The 15,605-nt window shown below is 41.5% G+C and overlaps 1 protein-coding gene across 1 annotated transcript; it reads right to left on the bottom strand.

Moving 5' to 3' along the window:
- Positions 1 to 1,496: 1,496 nt before the first annotated feature.
- Positions 1,497 to 12,808, bottom strand: wdr1 (WD repeat domain 1). The gene is made up of 15 exons (XM_030052158.1): positions 12,651 to 12,808; positions 11,566 to 11,687; positions 11,365 to 11,455; positions 11,117 to 11,264; positions 10,329 to 10,509; positions 8,265 to 8,342; positions 7,918 to 7,998; positions 7,199 to 7,432; positions 6,616 to 6,703; positions 5,624 to 5,780; positions 3,814 to 3,901; positions 3,508 to 3,618; positions 3,086 to 3,259; positions 2,687 to 2,831; positions 1,497 to 2,329 (listed from the first exon to the last, which is right to left on the bottom strand). Exons 1-15 carry the CDS (start codon positions 12,664 to 12,666, stop codon positions 2,223 to 2,225), a joined length of 1,821 nt encoding a protein of 606 aa, XP_029908018.1. The 5' UTR covers positions 12,667 to 12,808; the 3' UTR covers positions 1,497 to 2,222.
- Between the last annotated feature and the right edge of the window lie 2,797 nt (positions 12,809 to 15,605).

The raw sequence follows: 15,605 nt of genomic DNA, 5'->3' as shown, positions 1-15,605 counted from the left end.
ACAGAGGGTAAATGCCCAGGACTCCTCACCAAACAGTCAGAGCTGAGGAAGCCTCTTGAATGAGTCTTCAAGCATCTACAACCAAGTCCAGCTGCCCTCAAGTGAAGGAGCATTTTTAACACTGTGGATCTATGAGATGAAGGTGCATACAACCAGTTTGATGATCCAGTTTTAAATTTGTGGGATAATAGTTGGTACTGTGATGAATAAATATAAGACGTGCAGAAAGACAGAACACTGACACAGGCCTAAGCATTGCCTCTCAGCTATACACAAAAAGGTCACCTGATAAAATCCTAAGATGCTGTCTTCTCCTACCCTGTGACCTCACGAAACAAACAAACAAACAAAAAAAACATGTTCACTTCTTTCAAAAGGTCAAAATTGTGAGATGCCATTGTTCGGCTAAGCAGAAATTAGGGCTGGCTGATCAACCTAAAACACTTTCAATTGGAACTACTTAAGTGTCTGCAGACCCCAGTACTGATGTCCACTGAAAACTGAGGCAGCCGTGCAACCTAAGTGGAAAAGGAGATTTCGCCTCCTAAATACCAAATCTAGCTATTGTGTTGTGCTATTATTTTTTTTAGTTGCTGGATGACCTAAATTATAAGAGCAACTCTGTTTTGCAGCACAAAAGACCTCTGTGATAAGGTTCAAGTTTATTTGTTGGCCTTATACCGTGTTTACAGACGCACTGTTCTTAGAGACAGCGCGTGACCTTATCTATCATGGTGGGCAAGAAAAACCTTGCCAGTGGCCAAAGGGGGGAAAAATACTGCTACTACTTGTCATCTTGGGAAAGATCAGAGAGCGAAATGAATCTCTTCCAGGAGTGCAATGGGTGCAGAGTGGGCATATGATTTCATATTGAATTTTATTTTGGTCTGACAATTTTGGGACCGAATTTACTTATTCATTTCAATGAGACAACAGAAATGCCCATATATTGTATTTTCATCTGAGATGCAGTGTACCATATATGCCACTGTACTGCACTGTTTTTCATGTTCTTATTGCAGTTGTCATGCCCCCAGAATCCTCTAGCAATTCTGAGAAAGATTTTCATAGCATTTCTGCTTTATTAGACAATGAAGAGATGAAAAAAAGATGTGACTTCCCAAGCCAGACTGAATCACAAGATATCACAGTTACATAAGAGGCAATTTTCCTACTGAGCCACAAGGATGCCCTTAACAAGTACCCTTTGAGAGGTTTCCACACCTGCTCCCCTTAGGGTGCAAGTATAGAGGCAGCACCTTTTTTGAATGTCATAAAATAAAACAAACAAACAAACAAAACTGAACAGCATATTGTGAATACCTGCCAGACAATCTGCACCAAAACATGTTGGGAGAGGCAAAGAGTGCAAATGTACATGAATGGGAAATGCATAAAAAGTGTTTTTATTATTGTTAATCTTATCGGTCATTTCCACCTCTGGGTAGGTAATGCATCAAAAAATAATAATAAAAAGTGAGACACAAGAATAGTGGGCCCAAACAAACACACAGCAACAATACTGGAGCTTAACTGAACAAACAGCATTTTGATTGTATACATACTATTTTTTTTTTTTCCATTCCCATTATTGCTCCCCAATCCACCATGAAGTGCTCAGGATGATAAAGACAAAGTATAGAGACAAAGACAAAGCAAAAAAATACAGATTAGAGCACCCACCCCCTTAAAATCTTACATCCACCCTTGCTGAAAACAAAAACTGACAGGCAAGTGCAGCTAGGACCAGTTACTTAACATTTCAGGAATGTAACCAAAAAGTTTCATTATTTTCAAACATTATTTAGCTGATAAAAATCACTTTTGGTTCATCCATTAAGTTAGGATACATTGAGCCGAACCACACAGATTTCATTGCATTTCAGTTAGAACTGAGAGAAGGCTATTACTTATGGAATGTTGAGCTTACAAGTATTTTTCTGGTTCCATTAAAGCTCAAAGATATGTAAAAGCACTTCCTGTACAGAGTACTTACTATGTTGTTCCTGCGTAACGTGAGACTATGAGCATCAAAAGAAAAAAATCTTGGATATCTTTCTTGGTAGGAGCTTTTTCCCTGCAATAATGACCTTTTACAATTCAGGGGTTTATCAACAGCAGAGACCATCATTTAGATGCTGAAAATATAGGATAAGAAAGAAAAGAGTGAGTTCTACAGTAGTCCTTGTCCCTAAAGATGTGCATGTGTGTCTGCTTGCAGCTCAGAATTTAACAGTCCATTGCTTGACGGTGGCATCAAGGGAGGTGGTGACTAAGGTGTGTTCATCTATCCAGGCCAGGCCGCTGACGTGGTGCAACCTGTGGGTATCTGCAGGCAGCAAAGACGGAAATAAAATGGTCATTTAGAGATGTCTTACAAAAGTAGCAAAGCATCTGATTGTTCAACAACGGAGCCCAGCGTTCGCATATGGATGCCAATTTCTCTCGTTCTACATCCATTTTCATTTTTTTGTGTAGAAATTTCTTCTACCATTTGAAATGCTGCTGGCACTGTAGAAGTCAGGTCATGAGTCAAATTACACCTTAAAACCTCCTACTGCCATTGCCAGGAAAGATTCAGATTCAGATTCAGAAAACTTTATTTATCCCAAACGGGCAATTCACACTGAAAGAACCAAAAGTACATTAGCATACATGCGCTGAGAGCAAGCAGTTGTATGTTTACCTGGGAGCTTTATCCTTGTGTCTGCATCACTGACGGTCCAGACATACACCATATTGTCCATCCCACTACTGGCAAAGTGCTCATTGTCAGGTGACCAGGCCACTGTCATGATTTTTGCATGGTGGCCATAAAAGTCATTTTTGACCTGAAAGAGAAGATGGAGTTTGAGTTACAAAGAAAGACACATTTACTAAATTTTACGACAAAAAAAAAAAAAAAATTGTATTCCCACAGCATGACAAGGATTCTGTCCTCAGAGGCACCACAAGTTGTGAAGAAATGCTCTCTGTAGCTCTAGGTCACATTTAGGCCCTTTTGAGCCACATTGATAGGACATACTGCCTCTACACTACCAAGTTAATCGCATAAATGAAATGTGTGGGAAAGTAGAGTGTTTACCGAGTAGCCATCTGCCACAGAGAAAACTGTGACAACTTTCTTCTCATCTGTGACAGCAAGATAGGCTCCATCATTGGAGTAGGCCATGTCTGTGACCGGTCCCTTAGCCTCCATGGTTGTAGAATCTTTCTTTAGGGTGTTACCCTGAATTGAGTACAGATGGACTTTTCCATCCTGAGGAGGAAGAAAAGGAAAGGCGAGAGATGAAACACAAGGACAACCTGCACTTATACAATGTGCCTGTGGTCTCATGGAGGAGGTGTGCACTGTGGTGTCCTATGATGCTATTTAACTGGGTGAACAACAGTGAAAGATGTGGTAGTGATACTTTTCCCCTGATTGCAAAAGCATTTCCTGAGACAGAGCTAGGCTGGCTGTGACTAATGCTTGGTAATAATCTGCATTATCTGACATCAACTTACCGCTCCCCCCACCGCAGCAGTGCTGCCTCCAGGGTGGATGGCTCCGGCCGCTGGCTCATAGTCGAGGCCCTCCAATGTGAACACCTTCTTCTTGTCCTTCAGCAAGACGACCTGAGTGAAGCAGGAGACAAGATATGATGTCAAACTACAGCACCTGCATAAAATCTCTCTGCGCAAAATGTGAAGGGGCAATCATTGACATTAAATACATAATGTAAAATCCTGCAAATTCTAAATGTGTCAAAAGACAGGCTGAGCAAGGCAAATCACAAAGCTCATTGATATTGAAAGATGATAATAAATTACCTGCCCAATGCACACAGCCAGTGTCAGACCACCCGGAGCGACTGATACAGATTTAGGCTGGAAATCCATCTTCACCAGGTCGGAGGCACTGGAAAACAAGCAGATTAATGAGTTTTGTGATAAATGAGCATTGCTTCTCCTTCAAAAATCCACCTTGGCCCATTTTGACAAAAATCCACCTGTGGATTTTTGAATGCCAATGTTGCTGTTTTTGTTTGTTTGTTTTTTTAGGAAGAACAAAAATTCACTGGGGGACACTGCTCTGTCAGTGATCTTGCTTACCAGGACAATTAACACTTAAAAAAAAAGACAAAAAATGATCTCAGGCTACCTTAATTGGGCCATTTTGACAAGCGGCAGCCTGCAGAACTTGTTCAGCCAATGTTAACAAATGGATTAATGTTGGTGTGGTGTCCAGCTGTTTTCTTAGTATCTTAGAATTAAAACCTGGGACCAAAACAGTCTGCTACCCAACCAAGTGAGCTCAGGGACAACTTTTATTCTGGCTGTTGGTTGCAGCTAATAAACTTTAAGGCACCACTTAAAGACCTACAGCACAGCAAATTAACTAAGCATATTTCAGTCTCTCTGTGTAGTGAAAGAGGCTGTGTTTCCAGAAGTGACTCAGAGGGGAAAGACAGAGGGAATATTATGCACAATGTATGAATGGAAACATGCCCAAAAAAACACCAACTGTGAGGGATAATATATCAGATTTGTCACAGACTTACCAGAACCATGACAGAATTACAATTTTTGTTTGTTTGTTTGTTCTTTTAGGTCACAGAAATTGATGTGTCACTAGCACATAAGAAGCAAAAGATTCAAGAAGTGATTACACAATGGCTTTTTCAACATTTCCTGGATAAAGCTTCTCATGCAGAGTCCCGACTATGACAGTGCTCAGTCAATCAATACTTAACCCTCGTAAAGCCTTAAGGGTCAAAACAACCCGAGCGTCTGCGAGTCTTTTTTCCGGTGTCCTGCGGCGCATTCGGGGCCGAGGCCGGAGGGTCCGGGGGCATGGGAGAGCGCAGGACCCCGGAAAAAAGACTCGTGGACGCTTGGGTCGTTTTGACCCCTTAAGGCTTCACGAGGATTAAAGAAATAATAGGGGCGAGAGGGAACATTATTTTCCACATGATAGGGCATAATTAGTAAGCAAATGTTCTCAATACTAGTTATAACAAAGCTATAATTCTAAGGCTCAATCTGCTAATCAAAAAAATAGGCGCACTTTCATAATCACTACCACATACAGATGGGTGACAAATTAAAGTAAAAACCAACATGAAGTGCCTTAGTAAAGTGTTGGGCCACCACAAGCCACCAGGACGGCTTCAGTGGAGGGACAGCACACCATTCTTCGAAAAAGATACTGTACAGAGAGAGGGATATTACAGTACAGGCGAAGTGTGTAAAGCCGTCATTACAAAGACAAATGCACATTTGAAAGTTCAGAGGTCAAAAACAACAGACACTGCTCTACAGAGATATGGAAAAAAGTGATGTGGTCAGATGAGTCAGACAGCACTCTCCATCACCATCATCAAACCACAAAATGAGGGAGTATCTTTTGAAGGAATGGTGCTCCATCCCTCCAGCAGAGTTCAACAGGCTTGTATAATCTATGCCAGGCAGTGCTGCAGCTATGGCAGCTTGTGGTGGCCAAACATCTTACTAAAATACGCAATGTTGGTTTTTCTTTAAGTTGTCACCTAGTCCACAATGAACACAATTTCATATCAACATCACAACACTTCCCACCAAGTGTACCTAATTTCCCCTGAAGAAAACTGCAACAACCCACCTGTACTCTTTCTTGTTGAGGTCGGTGTAGCGCAAAGTATCATCCATGCTGCAGGTCACCAGTTGGTTTGTATCATCCACAACCATCTTGCTCACCTGGTTGCTGTGGCCCTTACCCAAGAAGTCATCATTATCCCCAGTTTCTGCATCCCAGTAATGTACAGGGAAGGTTAAGGAATACCTTCATTATGATCAAAAGTAGCAGATACACAATTTCAGCAAAGACATGGTGAGCAAGTTAAAAAAAAAACAAAAAAAAAACAAAACTCCTCTTCCACCAGCAAAAACCTAGAGAGCTCCAGCAGTTTAAGGAATATTATCTATATTATTTTAGCCAGGAAACTCATGTATTCAGCTCTTTTTTTGAAGGATGAATCACTTTTTGTTTTTTGTTTTTTTTGTGATAGACTTATGTACTCGCTGCATGCAGAGAGCATGCAGTCCAGCAAGGAGGGAGTACATTACACCTCCATTCCCAAACAGGAAGGAAGTAAATTCCCCTAGCAGATCTGAGGAGGTGGAGGCTGCGGTGGTGGAGGGTGAGCAAGTAGCCAGAAGCAGCACCAGTAACAACAACAGACTGAACAGGTTAGTTGGCTTACATAGGCTTGGTTTGATTATCAGTGTTTCCCACACATATGCTATACTTGAGCACCCTGCCCACGGATATTAACAGACGCCCAAGTATAATTCGACCCATTCAAGGTTTCCCCATTAGCTGCCACCAAATTCTAATTAGTTCATCCTTGAGTCCAAGTGGACGTTTGTGCCAGATGTACTAAATTTCCCTCCAGGCATTCCTGAGATGAGAATTGGACGTATGTACAGACAGAAAACCCAAAAAACATAATGCCTCTGGACACAACTGTCATTGCCATGAAGGTATTAAAGAGAGATCTGCCAATAACATGGGCCCTTTCTTGTCTTGTTTGCCTGTTAGTGACCCTTACAGTTTCAGTATTCAGTGGCACTATTTCAGCAGCGAAAGGATATTGATGTGTCCATCGTGGCTCCCCGAGTAGATGTATGTTCGGCCTTCATTTTTATGAACCGTCAGAGACTGGATTGATTTGCTGTGACCCTGTAGGATGAAAAGTAACATATTTTCAAATGTGACTTGTCTTTATAATGGACCTATTCTGATTTTTGTATAATGTTAAAAGCATGATGGGCAAATATTTGCCAAGTAGCTGTAGCAATGTAACAGTTCCAGTGAAAGTGCCACATGGGCCAATATGTATTTTGGAACGTAGTAAAATAACTTGTACAATGTCAGGAATTTCCTGTCCAACTGCCTTCTGCCTGTGATAAACAATATTCTTTAATAATTTTACATCAGATCAATCTGTAGTCTGCAGGCTGGATCAATTTAATACAAGATGGATGTATGGTGTTTCGTAAACATATTTTCCCATTTTTAAAGTCAACATGATAGTGAACATTGTTTAATATTTCTACAACTCTACAACAAACGTTTCCTTAAAATCACACTGGTTTAAAACTAAAGTCAACTTCTATTTAAGGATTTACTACCATTATATCCATGAATAGTTTGCTAAAACTCTAACAGGCTGACCTTAATGACACGTATGGGCCGGTCAGGGTTGTTCTTGTCCAGGTAGTTAATGAATCCTGACAGGGAGACGCTGAGGAAGTAGTCTTTCTGCCACAGGCAGCCCAGCTGCTGGTCCGCAACATCAGCGCCCATGTTGAAGGTTGTGACGGCTGTACCTGCACCAACATCCCACAGCTTCACCGTCTTGTCCCCTGAGGCAGAGATCAGGCGGGAACTGTCTGGACTCCAGCTGATCTGGAGGATGCGAGTACATGTTGGCGAGAGAGGGGGTGTAAATTAAGTAGCAATGATGCTAAATGTATACAAACAAAGTTGCAGATTTGGTGTGTAAATGGCATTATGGTACCAAAGGGTAACAGATTGTCACTTTAACAACAGAAACATGAAGGCTATGGAAAATATAACTGAGGGACAGACTGGTCCCTTTCATGGCACATAGTTACTGTTTTGAATATGGCAAGCAGCAATTTTGTGTCTGGACAGTCTAGACAGCCTGCATGTCAACAATGATTGTAGCTGGCATGTACCTCTTCTGTAAAATGCAACCCAACTAACCAGATGTATTACTTGTGAGGAACGACACATGCCAGGGGATATATAGACTGTCTGTGTCTTTGCTCAAGTTCAAATAATATAGCACATAAAAATATGAGGTGGCAGATTTTTTTTTTCCATCACAGATAGCAAAAATCTACATGAATTCAATGAGCCTCACTTACAGCGTAGACTCCTCCGTCATGGGCCTTCTCTCCACCCAGTGTGCTAACTTTTTCACCAGTCTTTCCATCATAGATGACAATCTGGGGAAAGATACTAGTTAGAAAAACATGGCACCTTTGATATTTGAAGACAACAACAGTTGTTTGCTTGTAAATGGAATGCCTACGCCTTATTTTTTGAGATAATACAATAAAAGCAACAAGCGTAAGGAGAGACAGACCATTTATGGGTGTACATGTGTTATTTACATTCATAACATACAAATAATTCACAGTAATTGATTACAACTTTTTGTTTAAAAAACTGTTTTTTAACAAAAGCTCCTGGCCTTGAACTTGATACTCACCTGATAATCAGCACTGGCTGTGGCAAACCGGGTTCCATCTGGAGAGAAACGCACACAGTTGACAAATCCTGAGTGGTCCTTCAGGGGAAAAAAGATGGAAAATTATACTAAAGAAAACATTTGTGCCCACCAGTACAAAACACAAATCTACTTTGACAGATTCTTGAGGAAAGCAACAAAGGATTATTTCCAGTGTTTACATGGAGTTACACAGGTTATGTTACTCATCTAAAGGCTGAATTATGCTTCCGTGTAGGAAGAGCGTACGGAGGTTGTGCAAAGCTTACGGGGGTTGTGCGACCGCCGCAGAGCCTTGCCGCGCGCCTCCCAAAGATTGTAACTACGCGGACCCTACGCAGCCCCACAAGAGCTGTGATTGGTCCGCCGAAGTACATCATTTCCGGCATTTCGTTGCAACCGGCATCACGCCGTATTTAAAACTGTTGTGTCTCGACTCGTCAGTTGTGTTTGAAAAATTTGGAGAATGCTGGATCTCACAGAAGAACGCCTGGCCGAGGAGGTGCGCCAGTACCCGCACCTATACGACTCGTCCTCTCGCCATTACAAAGACGTACAGAAGAGCAGCGACCATACGTCACAGGGTCTACATTGGTGGGAGCAGAATTGCTCAGTGTTTCGCAGAGGTATGTTGAACACACACGCGCTGCGTAGGAAATGCGTGCTTCGCACAACCCCTGTACGCTCTTCTAACGCTGAAGTATAATTCAGCCTTAAGTGGGGAAAAGTGGGGAACGCTACTTTATCTAGCACATCCCCTTAGGGACAGGGAATCATTTATCAGGTCTGTGCAATAATAATTGGCTGCAGGAAAAAAAGATAAATGTATTCAATTATCCTCACAGCAGACAAACAGAAAATTCTTCCATGTCCAAGGTTCTGAGACCTTTACATATGATCTAAGGTCTAAAGTGTAATAACTAAAAGTCAGCTTTAAGTGAAAGGGACCCTTTCGCAGCATTTCACTGGACAGCACAAGAACTCTATAGATAAAGACCAGCTTCAACTGCCAGCTGAGATACTCGGGTGCACATGCAAAATTTATCAGGGTTGTTAACAAAGCTGCAATCAAAGTAAAAGGAGAAAGTGTTGTTCAAAAACCAGCCTTGTTCTAACGTTCCAGCAAAGAAAACTAGATGAGTGCTGTCCCCCACAGGAACAATCTGACTTAACAACAGCACATACAGCGTTACACCACTAACCATGCCTGGGGGGGTTGGACCAGTGAGGTCATAGGTAAAATAAGGAACTTATGACAGTGGGACATGAACTAGTTTCGAGAGGAGGCTGTGTATTGCTCAGCTTTCTAAAACCTGCTAAATCTGCCATCTGACTAATTTGTCTTTTATCACATACTTATCACATATTTAGTCACATACAAGCTGTGACTGAATTATCCCAAAATGTGACCACACAAGAATGTACTGTACGTGGCCTTTTTCTAAACACTTTGGGCATACATTCTTATATGGCATATTATCTATAGCTGTATACTACTGAATATGTATAGCTGTATACTACTGAGTGTATTTGGACAAGGATCAAAACACACACACTGTGACCTACAATATGCATTCCAAAACTGAGTCCAGACATGCTGTATGCTAAAAGTGAGGAATGCAGATTTTTGTGTCAAGGAAATTTTTACTGCTCAAAACTTGGTCCATACTTGGAAAGGGAAGGGCTACTTTGACAAATCTGGAGCGCACACACACACTCCAAGAATTTATGTAGGATGTGGTTTATGTAATATGGAAACTGACAAACAAGGCTACACTGTCAAAGACCAGACTGTAATCAACTTTAGCAAAGACTGAGAGGCACTATAAATACAGCAGCAGAGCCTGAACCTGAGAGAATTTCCTCAGGCTAATGCAAGTTTCAAATTTACACGAAGCCTATTAGATTAAACCACAAACTGAAAATGACACAACACAGGTTAACAGACTATCATCCTAGTTTCAGATATTGTGTTTAAGATATAGGCACAATGTTCACATAGCTATTCCAAGAGCCTTGAGGGGGAAAAAAATGTCCAGAACTCACAGGAAGTGTGAATTTGAACTTGAAGGGAGGCCCTTCAAAGAAGGCACCACAGCTGTCGTCACTGCCAGTGATGAGGCGGTAAGGACGTGTCTGCTTGATGTCTACGCTGTTGATGACTTTGAAGTGACCAGCTATTTCTCCAACTGAGGAACCAGTGTCCCATAAGAACACCGCCCCAAACCTGAGAGGTGAACACACATACAGTCAGCGTTACAAATTTTAGAGATATGAAATATACATACATGTTATACATAAAAAGGAATCTACAGTCTTCTCTCAGAAAGAAATGAAAGCCATTTTACACTAAATATAGATTAATGCCAAGAGTCAAGACACTAAGAATACCTCTACAAGGGACTCTAGATTTAAAAACAATGTCATCCATGGACAGTTGCCGTCCCCAATTTCAAGTGGAGCCTAGGACGGTCACTTTAATGCATATAGACTTTGGGTGAACCAGGTGGTGAGCTGACATTGTTAAGGTGCCTCAACAGCCCAACCTTGACTTTGGCAGCTTTCAAACAATGCAGCATTGTATTCCTATTATATACAAATATTACTGCACCAAGAACAAAACCTGAGAGCATGTAAAATGCCTAAACCAAACAAATGAGTTTGGATGCGATGCGCATTAACCAGGACAACTGACTGCAGTGCAGGGAGCCTCTCTTGAGACTTTCTGCAGTGTACGACTAAAAACCGAGCTGACCACGTCCATCCTCTAAATAGAAGGGGGAAATAACTTGTATTGTTTCAGCCTCAGCAAAATGAGAACCCTTGAGACTCACTTCTCTCGTCCTTCCCCCACTACAGCAATTCTCTTGCTGTCCTCCGTCCAAGCAATATCCTTGATCCTCCCTCCAAAAGGCTGGTACTCGTACTTGAGCAGGTGCTCTTTCTGGGTGGTGTCCCAGATACGGATCTTCCCTGATACATCTAAAGGGATTTAGAAACAATTAGTTTAGTATAGTATTACTCTTAAACCTGAGCACATTTATAGATGTGTGAGCATATAGTGTAACAGTAACTAGCTTACCTCCAGAGGCAATGTAGAATCCACTGGGAGCGTACTTGGCAACAGTCACTTGATGGGCATGCTCTGTGTAAATGTCTGCGATAGCCGGGTTCTGTCGAAGAGACAAAACACGTCAGTAGGTGAGTGTCTGAGTCTACAGCACAAAGATAACTCTCCTCAAATACAAATATCAAATGCTGCATTCAACAAAGAAGAAATTACATCAATGTTCCTGATGATAACACTCTTCCCATTGGTGTAGAGAAAGTTGTTGCCTTTGGGATCTCCGCCAAGCACTTTGGCAACTCCCCTCTCCATCTGCGGGAGACTGGCGAATACATGCTCTAAAGGAAGAACATGACAAAAAGGACGACAGGCACATACAAAATCATGAAACATAATAATGCACAATATCATTTAAAGCTGCACTGACAACATTCAACTTAATTATCCCCTGATGGAAAAACAAAAAGTCTTTAAGGCAAAACAAAACAAAACAAAACAAAACAACATGCAAACACCTGCCACCACAGAAAAGCTGGGAAAATGCTTTACTTTGTGTCAATTTAGACCAAGAAGCTAAATCATTTGCCTTTCTGAGGACCTGACTCACCTCAATAATCTTACCAGCTACGTGTCCTGACTGCTTACGCTTATCAAGTTAAACTCAAGTCAGTCACGGTGTTATACAAAGACTGATTCAATTAAACTCCAGTTAAATAGACCCATCACAGCAGGGCCTCAATGAAAAGACACTGCTGGTGCACTGATTACTGATGGAAGAATCCACTTTGCCTGTCAAATCACGATTTCTTTCCGAGAACGATAATCAAATACGTGCAGGGCTTCACCGAAACCATTACAATATCCCTAACTCAAATCTGATGCTTGTGATCGCGTCTGCAATTAAACACCCACCCCGGCCCGTCCCCGCAGACACAGTCTGGGCAAGTTATAACAATAATGCGAAGGTATTTCCTCCTAAGACGAGAGTCGCTAGCATAGTAGGCTAACGCTAACTGCCAAAATGTACAACTTGTTCCAGGCTGCATTTCAAGCCGTATCACCTTTCACCATACACCGGCCTTTAAGGAGACGAGTACACAATAAACTAACAAACTTGTTGTCAGTACCGGCATTGTGCTTTCCGTTGCATGATGAGATGTCAAAATCATGTAAGGGCGAGGTTAGCTAGCTGGCTCACGGCTAGCTGACTGGCTAGCACGATCTGCTCCACAAATACATCCCAGATAAAAGCTTTGATGCACGCTCTGCCAACAAGTAACATCACAAATGAACAGACTTACTCAATTCATATGACATTTTCCCTGCTTATTACGTGCTTACTCCTCCAAATGAATGAAACAGCGAACCTCCCCCGGCCGTGGACTCCCTGATCATACAAACACGGAAGCGAGCGGAGCAGTCGCTTTGCCTGGCTTTGCCCATATATAGTAAACTCAGCTGCTACGCGGCAGCTGTCAGCCACTAGCCCTGCGCTGCCTATCCATTGAGGAAATGACGCCGGCATGAATAGCCAAATTAAATGCCCAACAAGGTAAATGAGGGCCATTCAAAGAGTGCTGGAAGGTGGCCCATCCTGACCTATCTTGATGGCGATGATGTCAAAATCCAGTGTATCATGTGTTAAAACAGACAGCATCACCCTGTGTGCCTAAGAATAGCCTGGGAAACCCCCCTGATCTCCATATGATCATAGGTATGCATGCAACAAGAATGCATTTCACACAATTGGGCCCTGTTTCCACCTTGCATTAACATGCGTCCTGGGTGATCCGATCACCGGTGGACAGCGCTGAGTGCAGGTGTAAAAAAAACACCCAATGTGATTCAAGTTCAATGTCAGGTTCAGGAGAACCCAATAATTAAATGAACCTGAACCAACGTGATCAGGTCCAGCCTGTAATAAACATGTCATTAGTAATGGAGAGCACGTTAAAATGAGGTTGGAGTGAGCACAGATGTCTTCTTTTGTTAAATGCTTGTTGCCTGTTAAATGTCTTTTTTATTTAATTATTTTTGTCTGTTTTATGATGCATATAACAATCTCTCTCTCTCTCTCTCTCTCTCTCTCTCTCTCTCTCTCTCTCTCTCTCTCTCTCTCTCTCTCTGGAGGAGAGGAAATGATACATGTTTATAGAGTGGGAAAGTGAGATCTGATCACAAGTGGGCAGGCTAGATGCATTTTAATGCCAGGTTTGAACGAACCTAGTACTGAACCTACACTGGTCCACTTGTGATCGGATCAGCCAGGAGGCATGTTAATGCCAGGTGGAAACAGGGCCTGCAAGAGGGATAATGATACAGATATCTCAAGGCAGCATAACAAGTAATCACAGGAAATATGATAATAACACAGAAATAACAGGAAATAGGCTAAAGGATTTTTGTTGATGTAGGCCTTAGAGGCAGGGGTGCAAATGTGCATCATCATGCATCATGCATGCAGATGGAAAACCATATGGACAGAGCTGTGTGTAGACAGAAACATGCATTATAAGCTGTTCACATTATGATAAAACAAACTGCAGCGTCCCTGTGGGGCACTGGATATCTGTGTCAGTCTAGGTTCCCTCAGCAGGAGGGGCTACATAATGTTTAAGGGATTAAAGAAGTCAACAAACATGATTTTGTCACAATGTTTTCAGGTCTGTCCAGAAGGGAGTGTAAGCCCTGTGGAGCAGGTATGATCACACCAGTGTAGTCCTGGTATGCAAACTGGGATGGAGGTCAAAAGCGCATGACCAGCCTCTCAAAGGTCCTCATTATGTGGGATGTCAGGAACACTGGCCTTTTTGCCTGTTTTCACTGAGGATAAAGAGCCAGCCATTGTGTTACCATATTTTGTGTCTCTTTTTTGCTGTTTTTGCCCCGCTGGTAAACATCACCGTAGCGGTCAGTCTGTTGGTCAGCAGGTCCAGAGGGGCACATTCATCTAAACATCTATTGGTGGATCGCCGTGACTTTTGCTGACAACATTCATGTGGCCTAGAGGATGAAACCTGTCAATTTTAGTGACCTCCATGAGCTTCCAACTATAGAACCACTAGTACGCCAAATTCTTAGTGGCATATTTCAGAATCCACTTGGTGGATGACCACAAAATTTGGTGACAATATTCATGTCACCTAGATCCCAGAGGATGAAACCTGTCAATTTTAGTGACCCCATGACTTTTCTTTAATCTGTCACTGGGATTATCTCCAAATGTATTTTGTGGACAGCCATGACATTTAGTGTCAACATTCATTTTGACAAGAGGATGAAATTTGTCAATTTTGCTGACCTTATGGCCTTCCCTCTTGTGCCACCAACAGGCCAAATTGTAAATTAATATCTCAAAAAGGTTTTTCAGTGCCATATGAAATTTGGTGAATGTGGGTAGATAAGGACACCTGTGAAATTATGAAAAACAAATCACTATATTCATATATTATATTACATATTATTATGATTATATTCTCTATACATTTTAAATAATAAATACTACTAAATAAATACTACTTTTAGCAGTTTAAAGTGGCCTCAATGGTAGTGTAGGGTTTTCTTCTCAGCTGCCATCCTGCTGTTTTGCTTGTTATTGTATATTAATGCATGATCCAAGCTTAAGTGTGTATTCAGTGTAAAACACAAAGCAGACCCTCAAATATGGGCATAAGACATATTCAGATATATGGTTAAATCAGTCAAGTTTAGGTAGTTTAAAAGGCAACTCTCACATCGAAATTGGGCCTGTAAATTGGTCCTGCTAATTGGCATCACTGTAATTGTATTTTTTCCTTATGCCATCCTTTATTTTACTCTATTCTATGTATGTGTAGCACCTTTATCTATAGTAGTAGTAGTAGTAGTATTACTACTATTATTGTTGTTGTTAAACAATGAATGAAAATGACTCCTTCCAACTTCAGATTCTCAGTAAGAAGGGAAAGAAATACAACCCCAAAATCTAAAAAAATATATGTTTTTCTCTAAATGATGCACCATTCATTCTCTGCCATTCCATTCCCTATGGCATAATAGTAATTTACTGCAATCACACTTTCTTGTCTCAGACCAAGAGTACTGAATAAAATTCCAATATGTGTTTAATGGCCCTTATTAATTCATACATAAGTTTTGTTACTGATATTCTAAAACCCTTTAAAAACCTAATTCACTGCCCATTTTGCGCCATTAAATAACCGCTCTACCAATTTTGCAGAGTGCTGTGCCATCTGCACATAATCCAACACCATATC

Source organism: Myripristis murdjan, chromosome 5, assembly GCF_902150065.1.
Source record: "Myripristis murdjan chromosome 5, fMyrMur1.1, whole genome shotgun sequence".
Taxonomy (NCBI): Eukaryota; Metazoa; Chordata; class Actinopteri; order Holocentriformes; family Holocentridae; genus Myripristis; species Myripristis murdjan.
Note: the sequence above shows the minus strand (reverse complement) of the source record. Positions and strands in the feature narration are given on the sequence as shown.

Excerpts from the sequence above, each read along its gene's own strand:
- wdr1 (XM_030052158.1), bottom strand. Across the intron at positions 6,704-7,198 it reads GGCCCATACGTGTCATTAAG|GGTCACAGCAAATCAATCCA; the intron begins GTCAGCCTGTTA and ends TTCATCCTACAG. Across the intron at positions 3,902-5,623 it reads CTCAACAAGAAAGAGTACAG|TGCCTCCGACCTGGTGAAGA; the intron begins GTGGGTTGTTGC and ends CTTGTTTTCCAG.